Below are 20,519 nucleotides of genomic sequence, written 5' to 3'. Positions count from 1 at the left end.
TCTTGTCTTGGATTTGCAGTAATTTAATATATTTTTCTTTAAAATAAAAAATAGCAAGTTATTATTGAAAATAAGATGAGATGGACCAACAGAAGAGTGGAAAGTTCTTGCCTCCCTATAGTAGTAATTGCTCAAGAGAGTATCAAAAGGAGAACTGATGTCATGCTGTCTCTTAATCTTCATAAACTTTCCTGAAATATAAACAAGTGTAAACTGAAACTTGACGTCTTCCTTGTCTATAAATAATTGGACTTTGCTTCCAGTGTATCCCTAGAAAAAGAGGAAAAGAATGCGCCAAGTATCGATGGCAAGAACTATGAAAGCACCTCCAGCTTCATGCATGACGGAAGAATATTCTTTAAACCCCTTTTCAAAATCTCGGTTTCTTTTTAGTAGCCTATTTCTTCAACAACAAAAACACCTTTCTTATTTTACCTCATCATTTTCCTCGGCCAACTTGAATAAGAAATGGCGAAGAGAACTGCGGAAAGAGGTGAAAGCAGATCATCATGTAGATTATAATAATAAGTTAATAGAAGACGTAACGAAAATGCATTTCAAGCTCAAGATGACAGCTCTAGTCAGTGTCAGGAACACTATGTTTCATTGGATGGAATGTTTCAGTAACCCTGGCCAGAAGCACAAGGGTACTGTTGTTTTGCAACTTGTTAGCAAAGACATTGATCCAGGTAAGGGCCTTTTCTCTTTGCCAATAGATTAGAAATTGACACATTGATTCCTAGAAAGAGAGAGAGAGAGAGAGAGGCAAACTACTTAATCTGAAAGCTTAAATTTGTAGGCTAAAAGAATAGTTCTATTATCTTCAGCGCAGACTTGAATGCAATATCACTGACTTCAAGCTTGGCCAAGCACAGATGCTATATCTTGTGCTGAAATTCGAATCATTAATAAATGAGTGGTCCTCATTAAAATTTTGAGTTTTGTAGTTGGAGAGGCTAGATTGCAAGGATATTATATGTATCTATAACACTTGCTATGAGTTTAATTAATTTTTTCTGATTAAGATGTAATTTACTAATTACAGGGATGAAACCAAAGCTAAGCAGCGAAACTACATTAAAATGGTCTGATCAGAGCTTTAAAATTGAGGATGAGATGACCATTTACAAAGTCGAATTTATGGTGGACCCTAACTTCGGAGTACCAGGAGCGATCACAGTGATTAGCAAACATCTAAAGGAGTTCTATTTGGAAAGCGTCACTGTTGAAGATGTCATTCATTTTTCCTGCGATTCTTGGGTCCAATCATCACAAAATGATCATGCAGGAAAAAGGATCTTTTTTGCTAATAAGGTACTTGAACTTAATACAACTTAATTATTTGTTTAGCAGTGGATATGCTGTTAGGAGAAAATTCTTTATTTTGCATAATTTTGTTAAGGTTATGAACGATTGTTTTTAGATAGACTTTGACAAAATTTAATGTAAAATTTCGTTCGAGTAAACTGTTTTGGTCTAACCATATTTAAAAAAAAGAAATTAATTTCAATAATAATAGCAAATAAAATTGTATGTTTTGTCAAAATTAGATGAACTCGCAGAAAATCTTTGGATATGCTAATTTTATTGTTGTGTGGTGTTGGGTTTCATAGGCCTATTTACCTTGTCAAACGCCGCTAGGACTGAAAGAGCTTAGAGAAATGGATCTTAAGCAATTGAGGGGCAACGGAAGGGGAATTAGAAAATTGTGCGACAGAATATATGACTATGATACGTATAAAGACTTGGGAAATCCTGACAAAGGGATGGAATATAATAGGCCAATTTTAGGAGGTGAAATGCTTCCATATCCAAGGCGTTGTCGAACTGGACGTCCTCCAAGTTCTACAGGTATATGCAAAACTTGACTCTTAGTATTATCTAACCGTAATACTAAAAAACAAAATTAAACTCAATGCACGACTGAAAATGATATTTTGATGAATGTCGCAGATGACACTAAGGAGTCTCCAGCAAATGAATCCATGCCGATGTATGTGCCGAGAGACGAAGCATATGAAGATTGCAAAAGAGAAGATATATCTGTTGGGAAGTTGAAAGCGGTGGCTAAAAATCTAGTTCCTGGTCTAAGAAATGGCTCTATTGAAAGCGATTATATCAAGGAATTCTCTGAAATTAATCATCTCTATAAAAAGAGGAGTAGTGTTGGAGAAAAGTCAAAGAAAGAATGTTCCAAAACCTTGTCTCTACCATGTATGCTTAGCAAGATTTCGGAGTCCTTCTCACAGATTTACAAATTTGATCCTCCTAAAGCTATCCCCGGTGAGTATGAATTAGTTTAAATTTTTTAGTTTCATTAAGTACTCGAATGAACCATAGAGCTAGTAATCCAGTAATTAAATGTTTGTCTCGGAGAAGCAACAACAATTTTTAACTGATTCAACACTAACCTTATGCTTATATTGATCTTGTTCTAGTTTGGGGGGAAACACCTTGTCTAAGAGATGATGAATTTGGTCGATTAACACTAAGAGGCATGAACCCTTTAAGCATTGAAAGGCTTAAGGTAATTAGTCTTCTGCTCTGTCTTAATAACGCGAAAGAAATTATGAAAGCACCAAATGAAATGATTTTATGGTTTCCAATTACAGGTGTTTCCACCGGTGAGCAAGCTGGATCCGTCCATCAATGGATCACATGAGTCGGCACTCAAAGAAGAACACATCATAGGGCATCTTAATGGAATATCCATACAGCAGGTAACATACATGCATGCCACTCGAGTCACTTTTATAGCTTCCTTTCTTAAAAATGATTTATTCTGACTGTGGACAAGTGAATTTAGGATAGGATTTTTTTTTTAATTAAACCAAAATTGTTATAATAGAAATAAGAGACTCATTAAGAGGTCCCAACCTCTGTTGAATTATTGCTTATTGCTGATGTTAGACATTTGTCTTTCTAGTAATAAATTTATCATTTTCTTTAAAAAAAAAAAGACTCGTTAAGATGGAATAAGAAGAAGTTTCAAGTTTTTCAATTGGGACATCCTAGTTGGTATATATAATGAAGTGATTACATAACAGAGTGATATATTGAAATTTTTGTATAAGTATATACACGTGTCATTCTTCTATAATTAGGTAAAAATATCCCATATTTAATTTGTTTTTTCCTTTTATTTTGATAAATTATGAGTTATTAATAACTAAAATATTTTTCAAAATAAAAATAAATAAAAGCCTATATAATTTTTTTAATAAAAAGAATATTTTTATTATTATTTTAAGTCTTATCAAGTCTTAACACTTAACATTATCGACTTTAATTATATTAAAAATTAAAATGTAATATTTTATTTATCATAAATTGACAAAAGAATATCAGGTTTTTAGCTCTCTCCAAATTTATAGTTAACACTTGTTTGTTGTTTCTTTTCCTGGTTGTTTGATTCTAGCTAATATACACATTGATGTTTAAATTCTTGAAATATTCTAGGATTTGGTTTCATGATAATCTTACGTGTCAGGCACTCGAAGAACACAAATTGTTCATACTAGACTATCATGACATTTATCTTCCACATCTGAAACGGATAAATGCTCTTGATGATCGAAAAGCTCATGCAACTCGTACAGTATTCTTCTTAACTCCAGCAGGAACATTAAACCCCATTGCTATTGAGCTCACTACTATTCCATCTAAGGATTCAAACTCGCCAATAAGGCAAGTTCTCACCCCTCCTGTGGATGCCTCCACCTATTGGCTATGGCAACTAGCCAAAGCCCATGTTTGCTCCAATGATGCTGGTGCTCATCAATTAATTCATCACTGGTAAATGTTATATATGCAAAGCTCTATTTCAGTATTAGAATTTGAGAAAGAAAACAGAGTAAGAATTATTGATGATTAATGAATTAATCAAACTATAGGTTGCGCGCCCATGCTTGCATGGAGCCGTTTATTATAGCAGCAAACAGGCAACTAAGCGCAATGCATCCAATTTACAAGCTCCTCAAGCCTCACATGAGATACACATTGGCTATAAATGCACAGGCTCGTGAAGTTTTAACCAATGCCAATGGAATCGTGGAGTCGTGTTTCGCTCCTGAAAAGTACTGCATGGAGATTACTTCATCTGCCTATAAAGATTGGTGGCGTTTTGACATGGAGGGACTCCCCGCTGATCTTATCAGAAGAGGATTGGCAATTCCTGACCCGAAACAGCCTCATGGGCTAAGATTACTCATTGAAGACTATCCTTTTGCAAATGATGGGCTTCTTATATGGTCTGCAATTCAAGATTTGGTTAAGACATTTGTTAACTACTACTATCCTGAACCAAGTCTAGTCCAATTTGACACTGAGCTTCAGTCCTGGTATAAGGAGTCCATCAATGTAGGGCATGCCGATGTTTCAAATGCTAATTGGTGGCCAAGACTCTCAACTCCAGAGGATCTTATCTCTATACTTAGTACGATCATCTGGATTGCATCAGCACAACATGCAGCAGTCAATTTCGGGCAATATGACTATGGTGGGTACGTCCCAGTTAGGCCACCCAAAATGCGAAGATTAGTGCCAATGGAAGGTGATGTGGAGTATGCAAATTTCCTTGCAGACCCGCAAGGATATTTCTTATCATCATTGCCAAGTTTGAGTCAGACTACTTATTTCATGTCTGTTCTTGATATACTTTCGACTCATTCAGTGGATGAGGAGTACATAGGTGCCAGAAAAGACCTTTTAAAATGGTCAGGAGAAAACGAAATCATTGAGGCATTTTACAGATTCTCAATGGAAATAATGAAGATAGAGAAAGAGATTGAGAAGAGAAATGTTGACCCAAAACTTAAGAATCGTTGTGGTGCTGGAATTGCGCCTTATGAACTGCTATTACCAAGCTCACATCCAGGTGTTACTGGTAGAGGGGTGCCTAATAGCATATCAATGTAAAATATGAGATGACGATTAACTTCACTCTTACACCAAGTTAACTGAAGCTATACCTTACCGACCCAAAGAAGCAAGAACATAAAGAATCGAGAAGAGTCAGTTTTTGTTTGACCTTCCATTAATTAGTGGCAGAAAAGTTGTACATGCTATAGTGTTTTTTCTTTTCTTTTGCGTCTGTGTAATTTAAAAGAAACGAAGAAATAACAAAGTAGATATCACTTACAAACTCGATAAGATTAATATAACATAAAGCCCAAACTGCATTCTAAGTGAACGGGGTCTTTCTTGACAACCGCACAAACTAAAACTGGAAAGAAAATTAATACAAGCGTTTTTTACGATTACTTGCTGAAATTAGCAACAGAGGAAACCTGAATAATTATTATGCCTCGCAGCCGCGTACTCGCCCTTCTGGCCCGTCTCCATCTTTTACTGGACTTTCTCCTTCGCCGCCTCCGAATCAGCTTCCCTTTCCGTTTAATTCTATCGGCAAAACTTATGATGTCTTAATATTTTCATTTGAGCACCTACATTTACATGTAATCTTCGTAGCACATACTCCATTTTTTAAAAATATTTTAATACTGTTAGATACGCATTTAAATTTTGTTCTTTTTCTTATGAATTGATATGAAATTGCTGAAAATTTCCCCTTTAATGGCATCTATTTGCTGAGCATCAGCGAAGTGTCTTTATTGAAGCAAGAGAAAAGAAAATTTCACGCCAAAAGATTATCTGACTTACAGCAATGATGAAAAGATTATCTAATCTCAAATGATGTGGCAACATTAATTAATTGAGGTGTTTTATTTTTAAACTTTAATAATAATAATAATAATAATTTCAGCCTTTCTACCATTGGTGATGCAAATTGGAGATATAGTGTTGATGATCGCAATTCTACTACTGGATTCAGTATATTGCTTAGAGATTATGCAAGCTAAAGACAGTAGAAAGGTCCTTTACAGAGGCTGAATACCAAGCAATTGCGGCTACGATTTCAGAATTGCAACGGGTTCAATTTTATGAATGAGATTGAAATTATTTTATTTTTTTCCGCCTATTTTGTAGCGTGAACTAATGGTCTATCAAGATCTAAGTATCTAAAAATTTATTTTGTTAGAGATATAAGGTTGCAAAGAATGAGCTATTAATTCTATATATCTCATCTAGTGTTCAACTTTTACTGATCGACTTGCTGATATCTTCAGAAAGCTACTGTCCAAAACATCTTTTTTGAATCTGAAAGCAAGTTGTATGTTCTTGCTAGACCAGTACAACTTGCAGAGATGATAAACATTATCTAAATAATGAGGTTGTTGTAAACATATATTTGCTTATTAGTAATAGAGCTTATCTTATCAAGAAGATACACTACATCTATATAAAACTAGTTGTCATCTATTTATCATACTAATGGTTTTCAAAATAAAACTTTATTCTCACGCTTCATTCATAAAATATAAAATACAATTAGACAGTCATCCAACAATTTGCATGAATTAAAAAAATATGCTTCTTTTAATCGCTATAAATTAAAATATCTGGTCTTGGTTCAAAATCATCAGCGAATGGTTTCTCTTCTTTAAGACCAACATCGTTATCATAAACTGAGATATGAGGTCTCGGTTCATAATCCTTCGTGAAAGTTTTTTCTTCTTTAAGAGTGGTATTATTATCGTAAACTGATATATTAGGTTTTGGCTCAAAATCTTCAAAGAATAATTTATTTTTACCTGATTTTATATTGTCATGATAAATCCGTCCATCAGTTTTTTTAAAATACTTAACAGAATTCTTTAACTCAAAATCTTCAGTCGGGTGACAATTGGTTCTTGAGCATGCAGTGGTTTCCGGCAATGGCTGATCTTTCATTACATCTCTAGGGCCAGTACTCTCCCACATCTTTTCTCGCGTTTACGGTGTTAGTAAGCTGTTCATGATAAACAAAACATAAAGAAGGATTGATTTCATAGGCTCAAAGAACACTTACCAAAAGAAACATGGAAAAAGTGATGAAAGGGAAGAAGGATTGCATTTTCCTTTTCTTTACAAACTGGGCGCAATGCTAATTACTTGCGAGGAAGTCATGTAGCCTGTTACTGTACATACATAGGCCAGAAATGCAAGAAGGAAAATATAAAAATAGCCTAAAATGAACGAATAAATAAATAAAGTAAGTAATGCTAGAAGCCAAGATCCTAATGATTCATGAATTAAAGTGAATAATTGAACCAAGGAATAAAGTTATGATAATTGAACCAATAAGGAGTAATACAAAATTATTGGAAACACAAAAGGACAAGTGTTAGTAATGGTTAAATAATTGAAACACAAAAAGACAAATTAAATAATACACATTTGTGGATTTAGATTATGAGATTCCTGGGTCCTCTCATATCTTCTTTCTCATAAAAATATCATAATTTGAACCTACTATTTTTTTAACAATTCTTTTAGGGTCTATCTGGGATTACTTTGCTCTGCATCTTTTTTTTCTTTTTTTCTTTTTTTCTCATTATGGTATTAGGCAATTACCACTTTGAGATGTTTTTCGTTTTGCACTGTTTTACGTTTTCTGAGAGAGTGTTTAAGATTTAATATTTTTTAGATATTACCATCGGACTATATTCCTTTTCAAAATAAAGATTTATTCTAATTAATAATCTAGTACATTATATTAGAGCTTTTATAATACAAATAATTTATAAGTGTTAAAAGGGTTAAACCAATGAAGCGGCTAAAATTTTAACAATTTTAGTATTAGTTAAAAGACTAATTACGTTAGTGGATTTGCACTTTTTTACATTAGTTTAAGCCTTACTTTATTCAAATTAATTTAACATTGAAATATTTATATCGTATTTGATTAAAATTTATAAAATTTATGAAATCTAGTTAGAATTTAATTTAGTATAAGTAGAAACAGTTGTGCACCACATACGTATTTTTCTTTTCTTTTTTTTGGATGTGAAGTTGTATAAGTAGAAACAGTTGTGCACCACATACAATAGCAGTCTGCAACTCGCAAGAAAGCTCCTCTTCCATGTAGCGATGGACCAATCAAAATAAACTTTTTCTTTAAAAAAAAAAAACAAGTATTTCTTCTTTTGAACATTGGCTCTTTGTGCTCCTATGACTTGCTTTGATTGCATGTGGGCACATTGATTTCTCTTTTTTCTTGATCAATGATTATTATTATTATAATTATGTAAGAGTTAATTGGAAGATTATGATGTTGTAGATGTGGGTACTAATAGAGCTACCTGGACTCTCCAATGCCACCCATCTTTCTTTTTCCATGGCTTCTCCTCCATATATACACATTTCTCCCTTTCTTCTGCTTTGCACACCACCATATGACCATATGTTGATGCCATTATACACAGGTTTTTAAGAACAAAAAGTGAGGCAGAATTTTGATAGAAGAATTTATTACATTTTGAACTTTATTTTCTTTTAATTATTCTTTTTTTTTTTCATTTGCGAAGTGGATTTCAGCTATTACATTTTTCATTTTTGATTTTAATAACACTGATGGATATTTTTGACACACTTCAAAAGTAAATTATATATATTGTCACTAAATTTTAGACTTTATAATAAAAAGATACCAAAATCTTTGATCTGTTATAAAAATATATAGCCCACGTATCGTTTAAATAAAGCATTTAGTATCTTTTTGTTACACAATATAAAATTTAGTGACTACTCATGTAATTTTTTCTTACACTTGCCGGAAAAACTTATTGGTGTTACTAAATATAAAATTCAGTAACCATTTAATTACAAATGAAAGCTTAGTACCTTTTCATTACAAAGTGAAAAAGTTTAGTGATTAAAAATATGATTTATTGTGTTATACTAATCGTGTCATATAACATATATTAATTTACTAATGCAAAATTTATTTGAAATTCTACATATCTTGTTAAAATTTAATTTAGTTATAACCAATTTTATAAATTTAATTATATAAAATTATAAATTAACTTTCATTTCAATTAAAGCATATAAATTTTAAATTCATAACTAGATTTCATAAATTTTATAAATTTGGCAATCATAATCAAATCAATCATTTATATATGAACAATTAAATCAACTTTGATTTAATTGTTCGAGTGTAAAAAAGACTAAAAACCAAAACGGTTGATTAATATGCAACCATATCTTTGACTACTTAGTGTAAAAGATTTAAAAATGGTTGATTAATATGCGAAATCATTTCCTTTTAAAACCTTAAGAAAGACTAAAGACCAAAACGAATAGGGTCGAAGAATAAGAGTAAAAGCTTCTTTCCGTCTTAATTAATGATATTATAATTAACGCATTTGGTTTATTTGCTTTACAAATAATAACAAAAAGAAAAATAATAAGGCGGTTATTTAGATTAAAGCCACTAATTAGAATTACAAATATGCTCATTTAATATATATAAAGTCTGTTTAATTTAATTATTAGTAGCGATTATTTTTAGTAACTGGTAGTAACTTATAAAAAAAATACTATAATTAATTTACTTTAACTAAAATATAGTCATTACCAAATATATTTTATTCTAAAAATAGAGATTAGATTTAAATTTATTAATTTGAAACTTCTTTTTCAAAATATTATAACAATGAGTATTATAATTATTCAACTAATACAGTTAATAGTCTCATAATTGATATAGTGAACGAATTAAGAATTATGATTCTTTTCGTTATAAAGATATATTTTTGCTCGAACCTTTATATATTTAGATTAATTGATAAGAATGAAAAAGTGAATTGTACATTCTTTAAAAGAAGAAGAAATACAATAAAAGAATTTTAATATTTTTATTTTAAATTAATATAATATATATATATATATATTTATCTTATTTTAAATAAAATATAATAAAAGAACAAATATTATTATTTATCAGTGTTCCTATGTTTTTCTTTTACCAACACGATAACAATGGTAGAGATAAAGGTTGCAATGGAATTAGTGATAGTAAGAATTATTTATTGTTTAGTTATAATAACTGTAATAAAATTATAATTTTAAAAAAATTAGTACAAATACTTTTAATATTTTTTAGTTTCGAAGAAAAAGTAATTATTATTATTTTTTTCTAGAATAAGATTAATTTAAGTCAAATATATAAAAATTTAAGCTAAAAAACCCATAAATCTAAGTGACAAAAAATTAATGGCCAAAATAAAACTTTATTCCCATAATTCATGACTCACCGTTTGGTGATATCATAGATTTCCCTTTACATTTATCTTTTTATTTGTTAAACAATAGGTGAAACAATAGTCATGAAATTCCTCTAACTCATATCATTTTCCTAATCTTCTGATTTTTCTGTTGCGTGTTTCTCTGTTTTAAAAGTTAATATACATAAGATTAATTAAAATATATAAATGGCATGAAATTCTTTTTATTGTTATACTTTCTAAAAACATAGTAAATAATTAGAAATAAATTCTCTCCTCTCTTAAAATCACAGATAGTTAGAAAGTTGATTTATTACTGCGTAGTGCTTCTTCTACTAAGATCTTTTTTATTTTATTATTTTATTTATTTATTAGAAATCCAATGACAGAGGCTACGAAGTAACACGATATTGCACTCAATTTATACAGCTAATTATCAAATACTATCGTAGAACATGAACATCACTAAATATATATTAAAACTAAGAACAATATTTTAGATTTGTTGAGTTCTTGTGGTTTCAATATCTTATCCAATTTTTAGGAAAAGGAAAAGGAAAAGAAGAAATTAATAGAAGAAGAAGAATGATGATGATTAAAATAAAGGATAAACTTCTTACTAATTGCATACGTAAGCTTAAACATTGACATTATTCAAGTGTGATACTACTCATAATAGCCCAATAAATATTGTTCTAAGGTGCTTCATGCTCCGTATGATCGCAATAGATTTGGCTTAGGTTTAACATCACTCTCAATTATTCGTAGGCTTTAAGGCCAACATCGTTATGAATAATTGTTGCATCTGGTATTGGCTCAGACTCTTTAGTAAAAGGTCTCACATTCAATGGATAGTTTGGTTTGAGGCCAACATCATTATCAAAAATTGTTGCATCCGGTATCGGTTCAAACTCTTTAATAAAGGGTCTGATGTTTGATGGATTGTCTGCTTTGAGTCCAATATCGTTATGAATAATTGTTGCATCCGGTATCGGTTCAAACTCCTTAATGAAGGGTCGTACATCCAGTGAATTGCTTGCTTTGAGGCCGACATCATTATGAACAATTGTAACATCCGGTATAGGCTCAAACTCCTTAGTGAAGGGTCTGACATCCAATGGATTGTTTGCTTTGAGGCCAACATCATTATGAACAATTGTAACATCCGGTATCGGCTCAAACTCCATAGATAATGGATTCTCTATTTTGAAACCAACATCATTGTGGTAAATTGTCGCATCAGAATCCTTTAAAAACGACTTTGAAGACGAAAACTTCTTTGTTCCGAGAGTAGCATCATTGTGATAAATTGTAACGTCTGGCGTTGGCTTGAAATCCGTAGAAGAGGATTTCTTATCCAATAGCTTCTCCTGTTTGAAGTCAACATGAGGCATTTGCTCAGATTTCTTAGGTGCATCACAATCGATTAATTTCTGGTTGGAGGTAGATAAGGCTGGAGCAGCTCGAGTAAGTCCTTGCATGGCTTCTGGCAATGGCATGGGCTCATCTTTCATGACTCCACTCCAATGTTCACCTCTAAGTTCTCTCCCATTAGCATTGCTTGAAATCTGCCAGAAAGAAAAGAATCGTATTAAGCATTAAGAGCAGCCATATTTCATATCGCAGGTTCTCAATTGTTTGTAGTCTAATAATCATTTTAAATTATATGAACTTAGCATGAAAAGCTTTAATACATAAAAAATTTGGCCGAGAAGAAAAAAGAAAAAAGCATAGAATAAAAAGTGAGATGGAGATATAGAATTAAATAAATGGTATAAGATCGCTTAGATTAATGTTATGAAAAGCAATAAGCTGAGATGTGTAATGTGTTCAATTAAAAGGCATAATGCATTGAACATTTTCTTGTATCATACGACTAATTACAGAAGAACAAGAGGACAATCGATGTTATGTAGAGTATAATTCCTTTGTGTTTACTGGTCACAGATAGAAATGCCTACCGAGAGAAATAAAGAAAGAGTAATGAAAGAAAAGAAAGATTTCATTTTTCTGTAGTAAGAAGAGAAAGAAAAGCTATGCTGTCATTGATGAGGAGTAAATAAACTTATGCTGTTTATATAGGGCCAAAGAACAAGAAGGCAAAAATTAATATATTATCCATTTTTTTAATTTCTCTTTAATGCTCTACACGTATGTAATGCGTCTGCTTGGAAAGGAAAAAAACATGCTTCAAAAATTCATAGAAGTATAATATTATACAATGGACCCAGACCCATAAAGGAAACATAAAAAGATAATAAAATCGTTTTGTTTTCATCAGAATCTGATCGAAGATCTCCTCAGATTAAGAAGGTTGATTCTTTCAATATTTTTCCTTTGTTATATATAAATGATTGATTTGATTATGACTGCCAAATTCAATTGGATTGTAGTTTTTAAGTGTTGCAAAGGTTTTTAGTCTTTATTATCACCATGTTTAATGCAATGTTTTGATCATCGTGGTTGAAAAGGATTATATTAATTTGGTTATTGTCAATATCTTCCAACAAGATTTGCAAGGTAATATATAAATTGTTATGCTTGCAAATCCCATGCTCCACTGCATACAAATTTATGCTACCATTATAGTTCTTTCCCTGAATTGATAATCATTTTATCGACAACATGATATGTAGGAAGTGTTCGATTTGTTTCATAGTATCAGAACATAAACCAGGATCTAACCTCAACAGTTTTATCAATAAGAATCCGGTTGAAAGGTCAGCAATCTGTTCCAGAACTACAAAATCGGTTTTACAATTATACATAGATGTACCAGAAAACTATCAGATATGATTACGAACTCTTTTAATCAAAGTAAGAATTAAAATGTTCAATAAAAATAAAACAAAGAAATTCAAGTGTGCTTAATCTGTCCATATTTTATTGCTTTTGTTTTATTGTTGATCAGGTTTACAAAATATCTTTTCTTTTGGGCCTAACTATCCTATCACCAGGACATTCACGATCGAGAGTAGCTTTTGCCATCCAATCAGCAGCATAATTAGCTTTCTTACCAAATTTATAAAACTCACAAATTCAAGTTCTTCGCAGAAGGTGTAATTTTCTAGAAAAAATTATTGCAATATCTCATGGAGGACGAACAATTAGATGACTTTAAAGGTCTAAATCATCTTACTTGACTCAGACTCAAAAATAGCCCTTCTAACACTCATATGCACGGACATAATCATAGCCTGGCGCAGAGCCAAATCTCTGCCATAACCAGATTGCCACGGTGAACAACGATACTGTCTATAGGGGCTCCATGTTTGAAAATGTATCGCAGGGGAACTCAACCTGTGGCCTAGACGACTTAGGCTCCCCTTGAACTGGGCGTAGAGATAAACAAGCTGGGAATATTTTCATGTTCAGCAAAAGCTTCATTTGCTCGCCTTGTATCCAAGACAAGTACTGGGGTGATACTCCTAAACACAAGAGTCATTCCTATTTTTCAAAATGATCAACACATCACAACCTGTTTGGGTTGAGATTTTCCAAAACTTCTGTAAGACAATGTGAGTAACCATCATTTGCTTATTATAGTATTATTGGCCTGGACACCTTCACTGTTGGAGTTATATGAACATAGACGAATAATTCGATTAATCCTAGTTAGCAATCTAATGATATGATTTTCTTTTACCATGACATCCGTGTTTACGTATATAATAGTTGATGACATGAACCACAGATGATAATTTGTCTGCTAAAAGAATTACTTTTAATAATGAGGCCAAAATATAGAATTTATTTGCTTGCTACTACTACTAAAATAATTATTATTTTAACACAAACATTTCTCTTAAGTTTACCACAATAAATACATCATTTAACACGATAACTAATGAAGCAAGACAAGCTTCTTATTACAACCCTTTTATTGAAGTACTTGCTATCACACATGAAATGTAAAAGTACAATTAGCAATAAGGGTCACCGACGGCATAGTTGCATCATCAATCAGGATCGGGCTTCTCTTAATCATTATAAACCGAAACATTTGGTCTTGGTTCGAAATCATCAGCAAATGGTTTCTTTTCTTTGAGACTAACATCATCATCATAAACTGAAATATTAGGCCTCGGTTCGAAGTCCTTAAGGAAAGATTTTTTTTCTTCGAGAATAGCATCATTATGATAAATCGATATATCAGGTTCCTTAAAATCTTTAACGAAACTCTTTAATTTTTTTTCTTCGAGGATAACATCATTATGATAAATCGATACGTCAGGTTCCTTAAAATCTTTAACAAAACTCTTCAATTTTTTTTCTTCGAGGATAGCATCATTATGATAAATCGATATGTCAGGTTGCTTAAAATCTTTAACAAAACTCTTCACTTTCTTTAGCTCAGAATTGTTAGTCGTGTGACAATTGGTTTTTGAGCTTGCAGTAGCTTCTGGCAATGACTGGTCCTTCATTAAACCTCTAGGCCAGTACTCTCCCACATCTTTTCTTGCATTGATGGTGTTAGTAACCTGTTCATGATTAAGAAAAGTATAAAGAGAATTGCACAACAACATTATCAATATATATTTTAATGAAAATCACATATAAATAGTATGTTTTCATAGACTTAAAATGCTTACCGAAAGAAACAAGAATAAAGTGATGGAAGGGAAGAAGAATTTCATTTTCATTTTCTTACAAACAGAGTGCTGTGTTTATTATTTGCAAGGAAGTTATCTAGCCTGTGGTTATATATATAGGTCAGAAGTACAAAAAGGAAAATATAAGAATAGCTTAAAATAAAATAAAAAACAAGTAAATAATGCTAGAAGCCAAGGACGTGATGACTGAATTAGAGATATGAAGGAAAGACAAAAATAATTGAAATACAAAGGGACAAAATGTAAAACATAATAAAATGTTTTGCTCCTCATCAGAATCCGATTCAAGATCTCCTTAGATTAAGAAGTTTGATTTTTCAATATCTCTCTTTTGTTATAGAAATAAATGATTGATTATGACTGCTAAAATCTATTCAATAGCAGTTTCAGTATTGCAAAGGTGTTCCCCTCTGAAGAAGAAATGTTGTCATCGTTCTCGTTTGAAGACGATTATATATTTAGTCATTGTCGATATCTTATAACAAGATCGCAAGGTAATAAATAATTTGCTATGCTTGCTAACATGCAAAGATTGTGAGAAATGATGAGATAGCATTGAAAAATTAGCAGTCAGTTCTGGAACTGCAGAACAGAAATATACAAGTCGGTTTCATAACATACAGTTGTGTACCAGAAAACTGTATATGACCATGTCTGCCGCTTGGCCACAAACACTTTTTAAGTGACACGAATTAGGAGTACAACCATAACGAATATACACGTCATTAGAAACATCACAAGCCATGTGAAGCATGTCGTCTTTGAACTTTTCGAATATATCTCTAGGGCTCGAACATTGGCACGACCAGTGCCAGCCAAGCTTTGCTCAACAGCCTTCTCGGTAGAATCAAGTATCTGCAATCAAACAAACGCTGCTAGTCAAGCTAAAGAATATTTGACAAGCAGAAAACAGTAGTGCACGGCTCTAAATCTGCAACTAATTCAAACCAGCTAACAAAAGAAATGGTTCTCCAACATAAATATGAGAATTTTGATTCAAGCAACTGTGGTATATGATAAGCACATTTTGCAAAAGTGTTTATAGATCTGGACAGGGGAGTTCAGGATAGATAGATGGTAATTCTTCAGGGAGTTCCAAGGACAAGGAACTCCGGCATGTGTCAGATAGAAGGAGAGCATGTTAAAACAGTTGGCTTTCAATGCAATACTTGGACGTCCAACTGTGCCAGATGTCAACTCTTACAACTTAACCAAACTACTTTCCACAATCTCAATATCGTTACTATGAGCAGCAGTAGGTAGTACCATTTATACCAAAAGGCAGCTATACCATTACCTTTTCAGTATTTTGCAGGGACTGACTCATCAAGAGACTACTCTCTTTGAGCTGCTGTGCCAACCCAACCATTTCATCTGTCAAGTCCTCTTGGAGCTTTCTGTTACAAGAGAGAATTTTTACTAAGAATTTGCAACCATTTAAAAAGATATGGAACAAGTTATGTTCAAATTCCTATGACTTGATCGCGGCCCCTTTTCTCATATCCATTCTAAAAAATTACAGTGTAGTGCAGTAACCAAAACCAATATCCCAAGGAAACAAAAGACCTTAATTCGTAAAACACAGTCAATTATGTGAAGCCCATTAAAACGGAACTCACATGAGCAAGAGAATCTTTCATTTTTGCCTTATCTGAAGAAAGAGGGGAGGCCAGATAAGGGAGGAAAGAAAGATGAAACAATTAAATACTAAAGGCTGAAAAAGTGCCTTGCCCTCCCGCCGCCACAACATCAAAACTCTCCATTCCAATTGCCTGTGACACCTGATATTCTTTTCCCCTTGTTCTTTTTGGAACAATTTTGGGCCAATGGCTCTTTAAGTTAATATATTAAAAATTCAAAATTAGAGAGCCTTCTTTCTGGTCTGCACTTTAAATTACTCATTACTCATATGCCCGATACAGAAGAGTTTCATCACAGATTATTCACCAAAAGTATATAAGAGTATAGTGAGTGCTTCTTTAGCAAATGAATGGCTTCTGGCTGTAGATAGGTAGCAAATAATAGTTGTGATTAGTGGTTTAAAACTCCAGTAATGCCACAAAAAAGTATGCAATCTTAAATGCAAATGACATTGCATTGATTTGAAGATATGAATAAATAAATAACTGCACCTCAGAGGAACATAACTCTGTATAGTGTAAGATGAATTACTATAAAATTTACGCATTTCACAGTTAACCCAATTTTAGACATACAAAAGTACCTGTGTTTTTCAATGTGCGCTTTTGCTGCAGTATCGAGTTTGACAGGTGCTGATGTATCAGCTTGAATAATGTCACGAGTTCTGTCATCACTATTTGAGGCTCCCCTGTTCAGTGAAACAAATTTCATCCTGAAAAAGGAGGGGAAAGGAGAGAAGAAATACAACACTAATTGGGAGATTCACAAATCACATAAATTCTAACAAACTTACACAATTCTTCTTCTCAAGCCAGGAGAAGAGGGGAAATGGGTTTCTCCGTCTGCGCTAGAACTTTCTTTTGTAGAAGCAAAAGTCCCTTCAGTTACTAGGATATCAGGCTGAGAATTACCCACGTAAGAGATGGTTAGTAATTAAAATATTGACATGGTAATTCAATAAGATAAACAAATGCAGACAACATCATCAAATAAATCTGTGGATGTTTATGAAAATGTTACGGTTTTGTGTTTCTATAAAAATATTGTCAATTTGTTAAAAACAAAAGCCTGACAAACCCACCAAAGAAACCTGCCCCAAACAGTCCTAGATAATTTGACTAGTAATTATTCATTAAAAAGAATTAGGGGATATGCAAAAGATATATTTCCTCAGGTTGGAGAAAAAAGAACATAAGAATAATAAATCAAAATTCCAAGAACATAGAAATTAACTGGAATAGAGAGAAGAAAAGTTAATAACAATTCTTCTGTCTATAAGTGCTATAGACTAAGTTCCAACAATGACAAGTAATCTGTAACATACCATTTTCCTAATGTAGTTAAAGATTCAAAGGGTGTTTAACATTTAGGAACAAATATAAGGTCAAATTCAAGATAAGCTTCATATCATTGAAGACAAACGTAGACTGCAAGAACGCTAATTTCTCTTTCAAGGCCCAATATATTGATAACTGAAAGTTAAGAACTGGTGCTCAGAACATGTATGACTTATAAACTTGAAAAAACTATTCATAGCAAACTTAAAATTTAAAAAATTCATGTATTTGTTTACATCTGCTATACATTAAGCATGACATTGTGAAACACTCATTTTCAAAACATGGTTAGATAGATGAAATAGATTCCTAAACTGCTAAGAAGAAAGAAGCCAAAAAGGGAAAACATTTGGAGGAAGGGCACTATGTAATCTAATGAAACCAAATATGTATAGCAATCTACCCTTTCGACATGTGTACTGACACGAACATAATGGATGAAGCTGTTTATTTAACAGATACTACAGAAAAATAAGGATATTCAACAAATAGAAATTTCAGTTTCTGCAGACAATTTCTTCAACAAATCCAATGATTCCTTCAAAGATAATTTTCAAAATTATACTTCCCCCATAACCACAATACAATGGCTTGAACTTTCATTTATTTTAATCCCTCAGGGGTAAAAGAAACATGAAAACAGAAACGAGATAACTTAATCTTTAAACTTTTAAGAAATATCCTCATCCAAACTCAACCATCGATAAATAAATAACACATTTTAAAAAGACTTGTGAACTTTCACAGACAGACATCATTAATTAACAGTAACTAACACATCCAGATTCCAAGCAATATGACATACCAATGGCGCGGCTAGTTTGGAAGCAATGGCTTCGATTTTCTCCGAATATTCATTCACCATAGCCTTTGAAACTCTATGGAAATGTACTAAAAGAAAGAAGTTAAAACAGCAGTCACTGCATAAATAGCTTAGGGACTATGACAGAATCCTAAAATTTCAAACTCTTCCACAGAAAAAAAAAAAAATAAATAAAGGAACTAAAAGACAGGTTATCATTTGGAATTACCCAGAAAACATATTTTCATAAGTTGTATATCATTGCATTAATAATAGTTAAAAATCAATAAATTGCTAATTAATGCAAAAGGAAGAAAAGTTCCACAATAACAGAGAAAGCTCAATACTCTGAAGATTATGAACAGGTCATTTTCCTTGCAAAGTGGACTTAAAAAAATCAAAACCAAAAAAATTAAACATTCTGATGCATTACTAAATATGCAGGAAGAGATTTGCTATTAAATTAATAGAAGAAAAGAAAATAAGAAAAAAGAGAGAGAGACCTAGGTAGGCCATCTGGAGTTCTCTCTTCAGCCAATTGTTCCAATTGTTCTCGTAAAGTAGCTACATACTGCAAAGTTCCAATATTTTCATTATCAGCAGAATATGAAAAACAACTAGATTCCTAGAAGAACAGAGAGAACTGATGAGTTTGAGTTAATTAATGGAGTTAATGCAATTACATGAATCAGATTCTTGGAAGCCAATAAGATATTAAAGCGGAGATGATATGAAAAAAGGAAAGAGTTTTCATGAGGCACAAGAAACATACATGTATAAGTTTTGATTGATTTTGTTGCTGAGGAGCAGCTGCAAGCAATCTCCTCAAGTTTATTTCTGTTTTACTGATTCCCATTACAACATCCTGCACGAATACGGAATTTCATCAAGTTTCAACTGCAGTAAATGAAATATAAGATAATACACATTAAGAAGAAGAAGAAGAATTGGTGTTAAGAAAGTAGGATGATGAGGTATGATAAGTGTTATTCACGGTTATTGCCGCTGCTTTTATGTTGATATGGTAACCTAGCTAGCATTTTTCCATCGCTAAAAGTCTAGCACAGAAAAAACACAATATCCATGGCTGACCACAATCCAAATCTGGGATTTTTTATCATAAAATCCATTGCAAAAATAAAATTTATCATCAACTCTCAACTCAAATCAACTGCCACTAAAGAAAACATTCTTAACACTTAACGAAAAGAAAGATTTCAAATTTTTTCCTTTCTCTCTCCACCTCTTAAATCTTCTCTTGAAATAGCCAATACCCATTACACTACATCCAAATTGAAACAATAAACTAAGCCCAAACAACACATCTAATAATTACACAATCGCAATTCGTGCTAACATATGGAATTCTAAGCCCTATATACATCTCTTTCTCAATTAAGCACAAATTAAACAAACAATTAATTAGTAACAAGATTAAACAAAAAAAAAAAAAAGATACCAGGCCCTTAACGACATTAGAAACGCAATGGTATTCGAGAGTCAATCATCGTCACTCACATGATGATTCTGAACTGAGATGACTACAAAATCGAAAGAGTCTTTAAAGAGCCAGATTAGAACTTTGGCTTTGAATCGGAGTCGCAAGGTCGAGAAAGGGAAGGAGGAGATGACTCCTCAGTTGGGATTCGCTTGAGGGGCAGGTTTCAGTGGATTTTGTCCCTTAATCCTGCTCCACTCTGTTCTACGTCGTTGTATTTTTTGGGTGTGTTTTGTAAATAACTGTACTCCTTTGGAAGTTTCTTCTGTTTTTATTCCAGGAAATTAGTATCTAAGCTTTGAATGTTTATTTTCAAGTCCAGTAGCAGCAATGGTTGCTAATCTTTCATTTTCAAGTCCTTATTTACTATTTGGGCCTTGAGCCCTTACTCTATAAATGCTAGTCTTTCGAGAAAAAGCTGGATTAAACAGAACGCAAATTCATCGTCTCTCTCACATGTCTTTTCTCTCTAAGCAACTGAGAGTAGTACTGTTAGTGTTGATGTTCAAGCTTCTA

General features: G+C 32.4%; 3 protein-coding genes across 7 annotated transcripts; 1 reads left to right on the top strand and 2 right to left on the bottom strand.

Moving 5' to 3' along the window:
• The first annotated feature begins 113 nt into the window (after positions 1 to 113).
• LOC8279513 (linoleate 13S-lipoxygenase 3-1, chloroplastic) lies at positions 114 to 5,151 on the top strand. The gene is made up of 8 exons (XM_048374022.1): positions 114 to 689; positions 1,046 to 1,314; positions 1,614 to 1,851; positions 1,954 to 2,283; positions 2,439 to 2,527; positions 2,613 to 2,720; positions 3,491 to 3,795; positions 3,894 to 5,151. Exons 1-8 carry the CDS (start codon positions 290 to 292, stop codon positions 4,915 to 4,917), a joined length of 2,763 nt encoding a protein of 920 aa, XP_048229979.1. The 5' UTR covers positions 114 to 289; the 3' UTR covers positions 4,918 to 5,151.
• Positions 5,152 to 6,136: 985 nt separating this feature from the next.
• Positions 6,137 to 14,851, bottom strand: LOC107261245. The gene is made up of 4 exons (XM_015719168.3): positions 14,705 to 14,851; positions 14,099 to 14,593; positions 10,874 to 11,680; positions 6,137 to 6,831 (listed from the first exon to the last, which is right to left on the bottom strand). The coding sequence occupies exons 1-4, from the start codon at positions 14,753 to 14,755 to the stop codon at positions 6,439 to 6,441; spliced, it is 1,746 nt and encodes a 581-aa protein (XP_015574654.2). The 5' UTR covers positions 14,756 to 14,851; the 3' UTR covers positions 6,137 to 6,438.
• A 406-nt stretch (positions 14,852 to 15,257) lies between these two features.
• Positions 15,258 to 20,511, bottom strand: LOC8279515. Of its 5 annotated transcripts, XM_048374026.1 has the most exons (9): positions 20,024 to 20,508; positions 19,500 to 19,563; positions 19,278 to 19,370; positions 19,009 to 19,076; positions 18,509 to 18,581; positions 17,160 to 17,266; positions 16,950 to 17,078; positions 16,023 to 16,122; positions 15,258 to 15,580 (listed from the first exon to the last, which is right to left on the bottom strand). In XM_048374026.1, exons 3-9 carry the CDS (start codon positions 19,359 to 19,361, stop codon positions 15,404 to 15,406), a joined length of 738 nt encoding a protein of 245 aa, XP_048229983.1. In that variant the 5' UTR covers positions 19,362 to 19,370; positions 19,500 to 19,563; positions 20,024 to 20,508; the 3' UTR covers positions 15,258 to 15,403. The 5 variants fall into 5 exon arrangements, with proteins under 5 accessions (XP_048229983.1, XP_048229985.1, XP_048229982.1 ...); XM_048374028.1 differs by lacking the exon at positions 19,500 to 19,563 and having other exon boundaries at positions 18,509 to 18,594; positions 20,024 to 20,511; XM_048374025.1 differs by lacking the exon at positions 19,500 to 19,563 and having other exon boundaries at positions 19,965 to 20,507.
• Between the last annotated feature and the right edge of the window lie 8 nt (positions 20,512 to 20,519).

Source organism: Ricinus communis, chromosome 5 (genome assembly GCF_019578655.1).
Source record: "Ricinus communis isolate WT05 ecotype wild-type chromosome 5, ASM1957865v1, whole genome shotgun sequence".
Lineage (NCBI taxonomy): Eukaryota > Viridiplantae > Streptophyta > Magnoliopsida > Malpighiales > Euphorbiaceae > Ricinus > Ricinus communis.
Note: the sequence above shows the minus strand (reverse complement) of the source record. Positions and strands in the feature narration are given on the sequence as shown.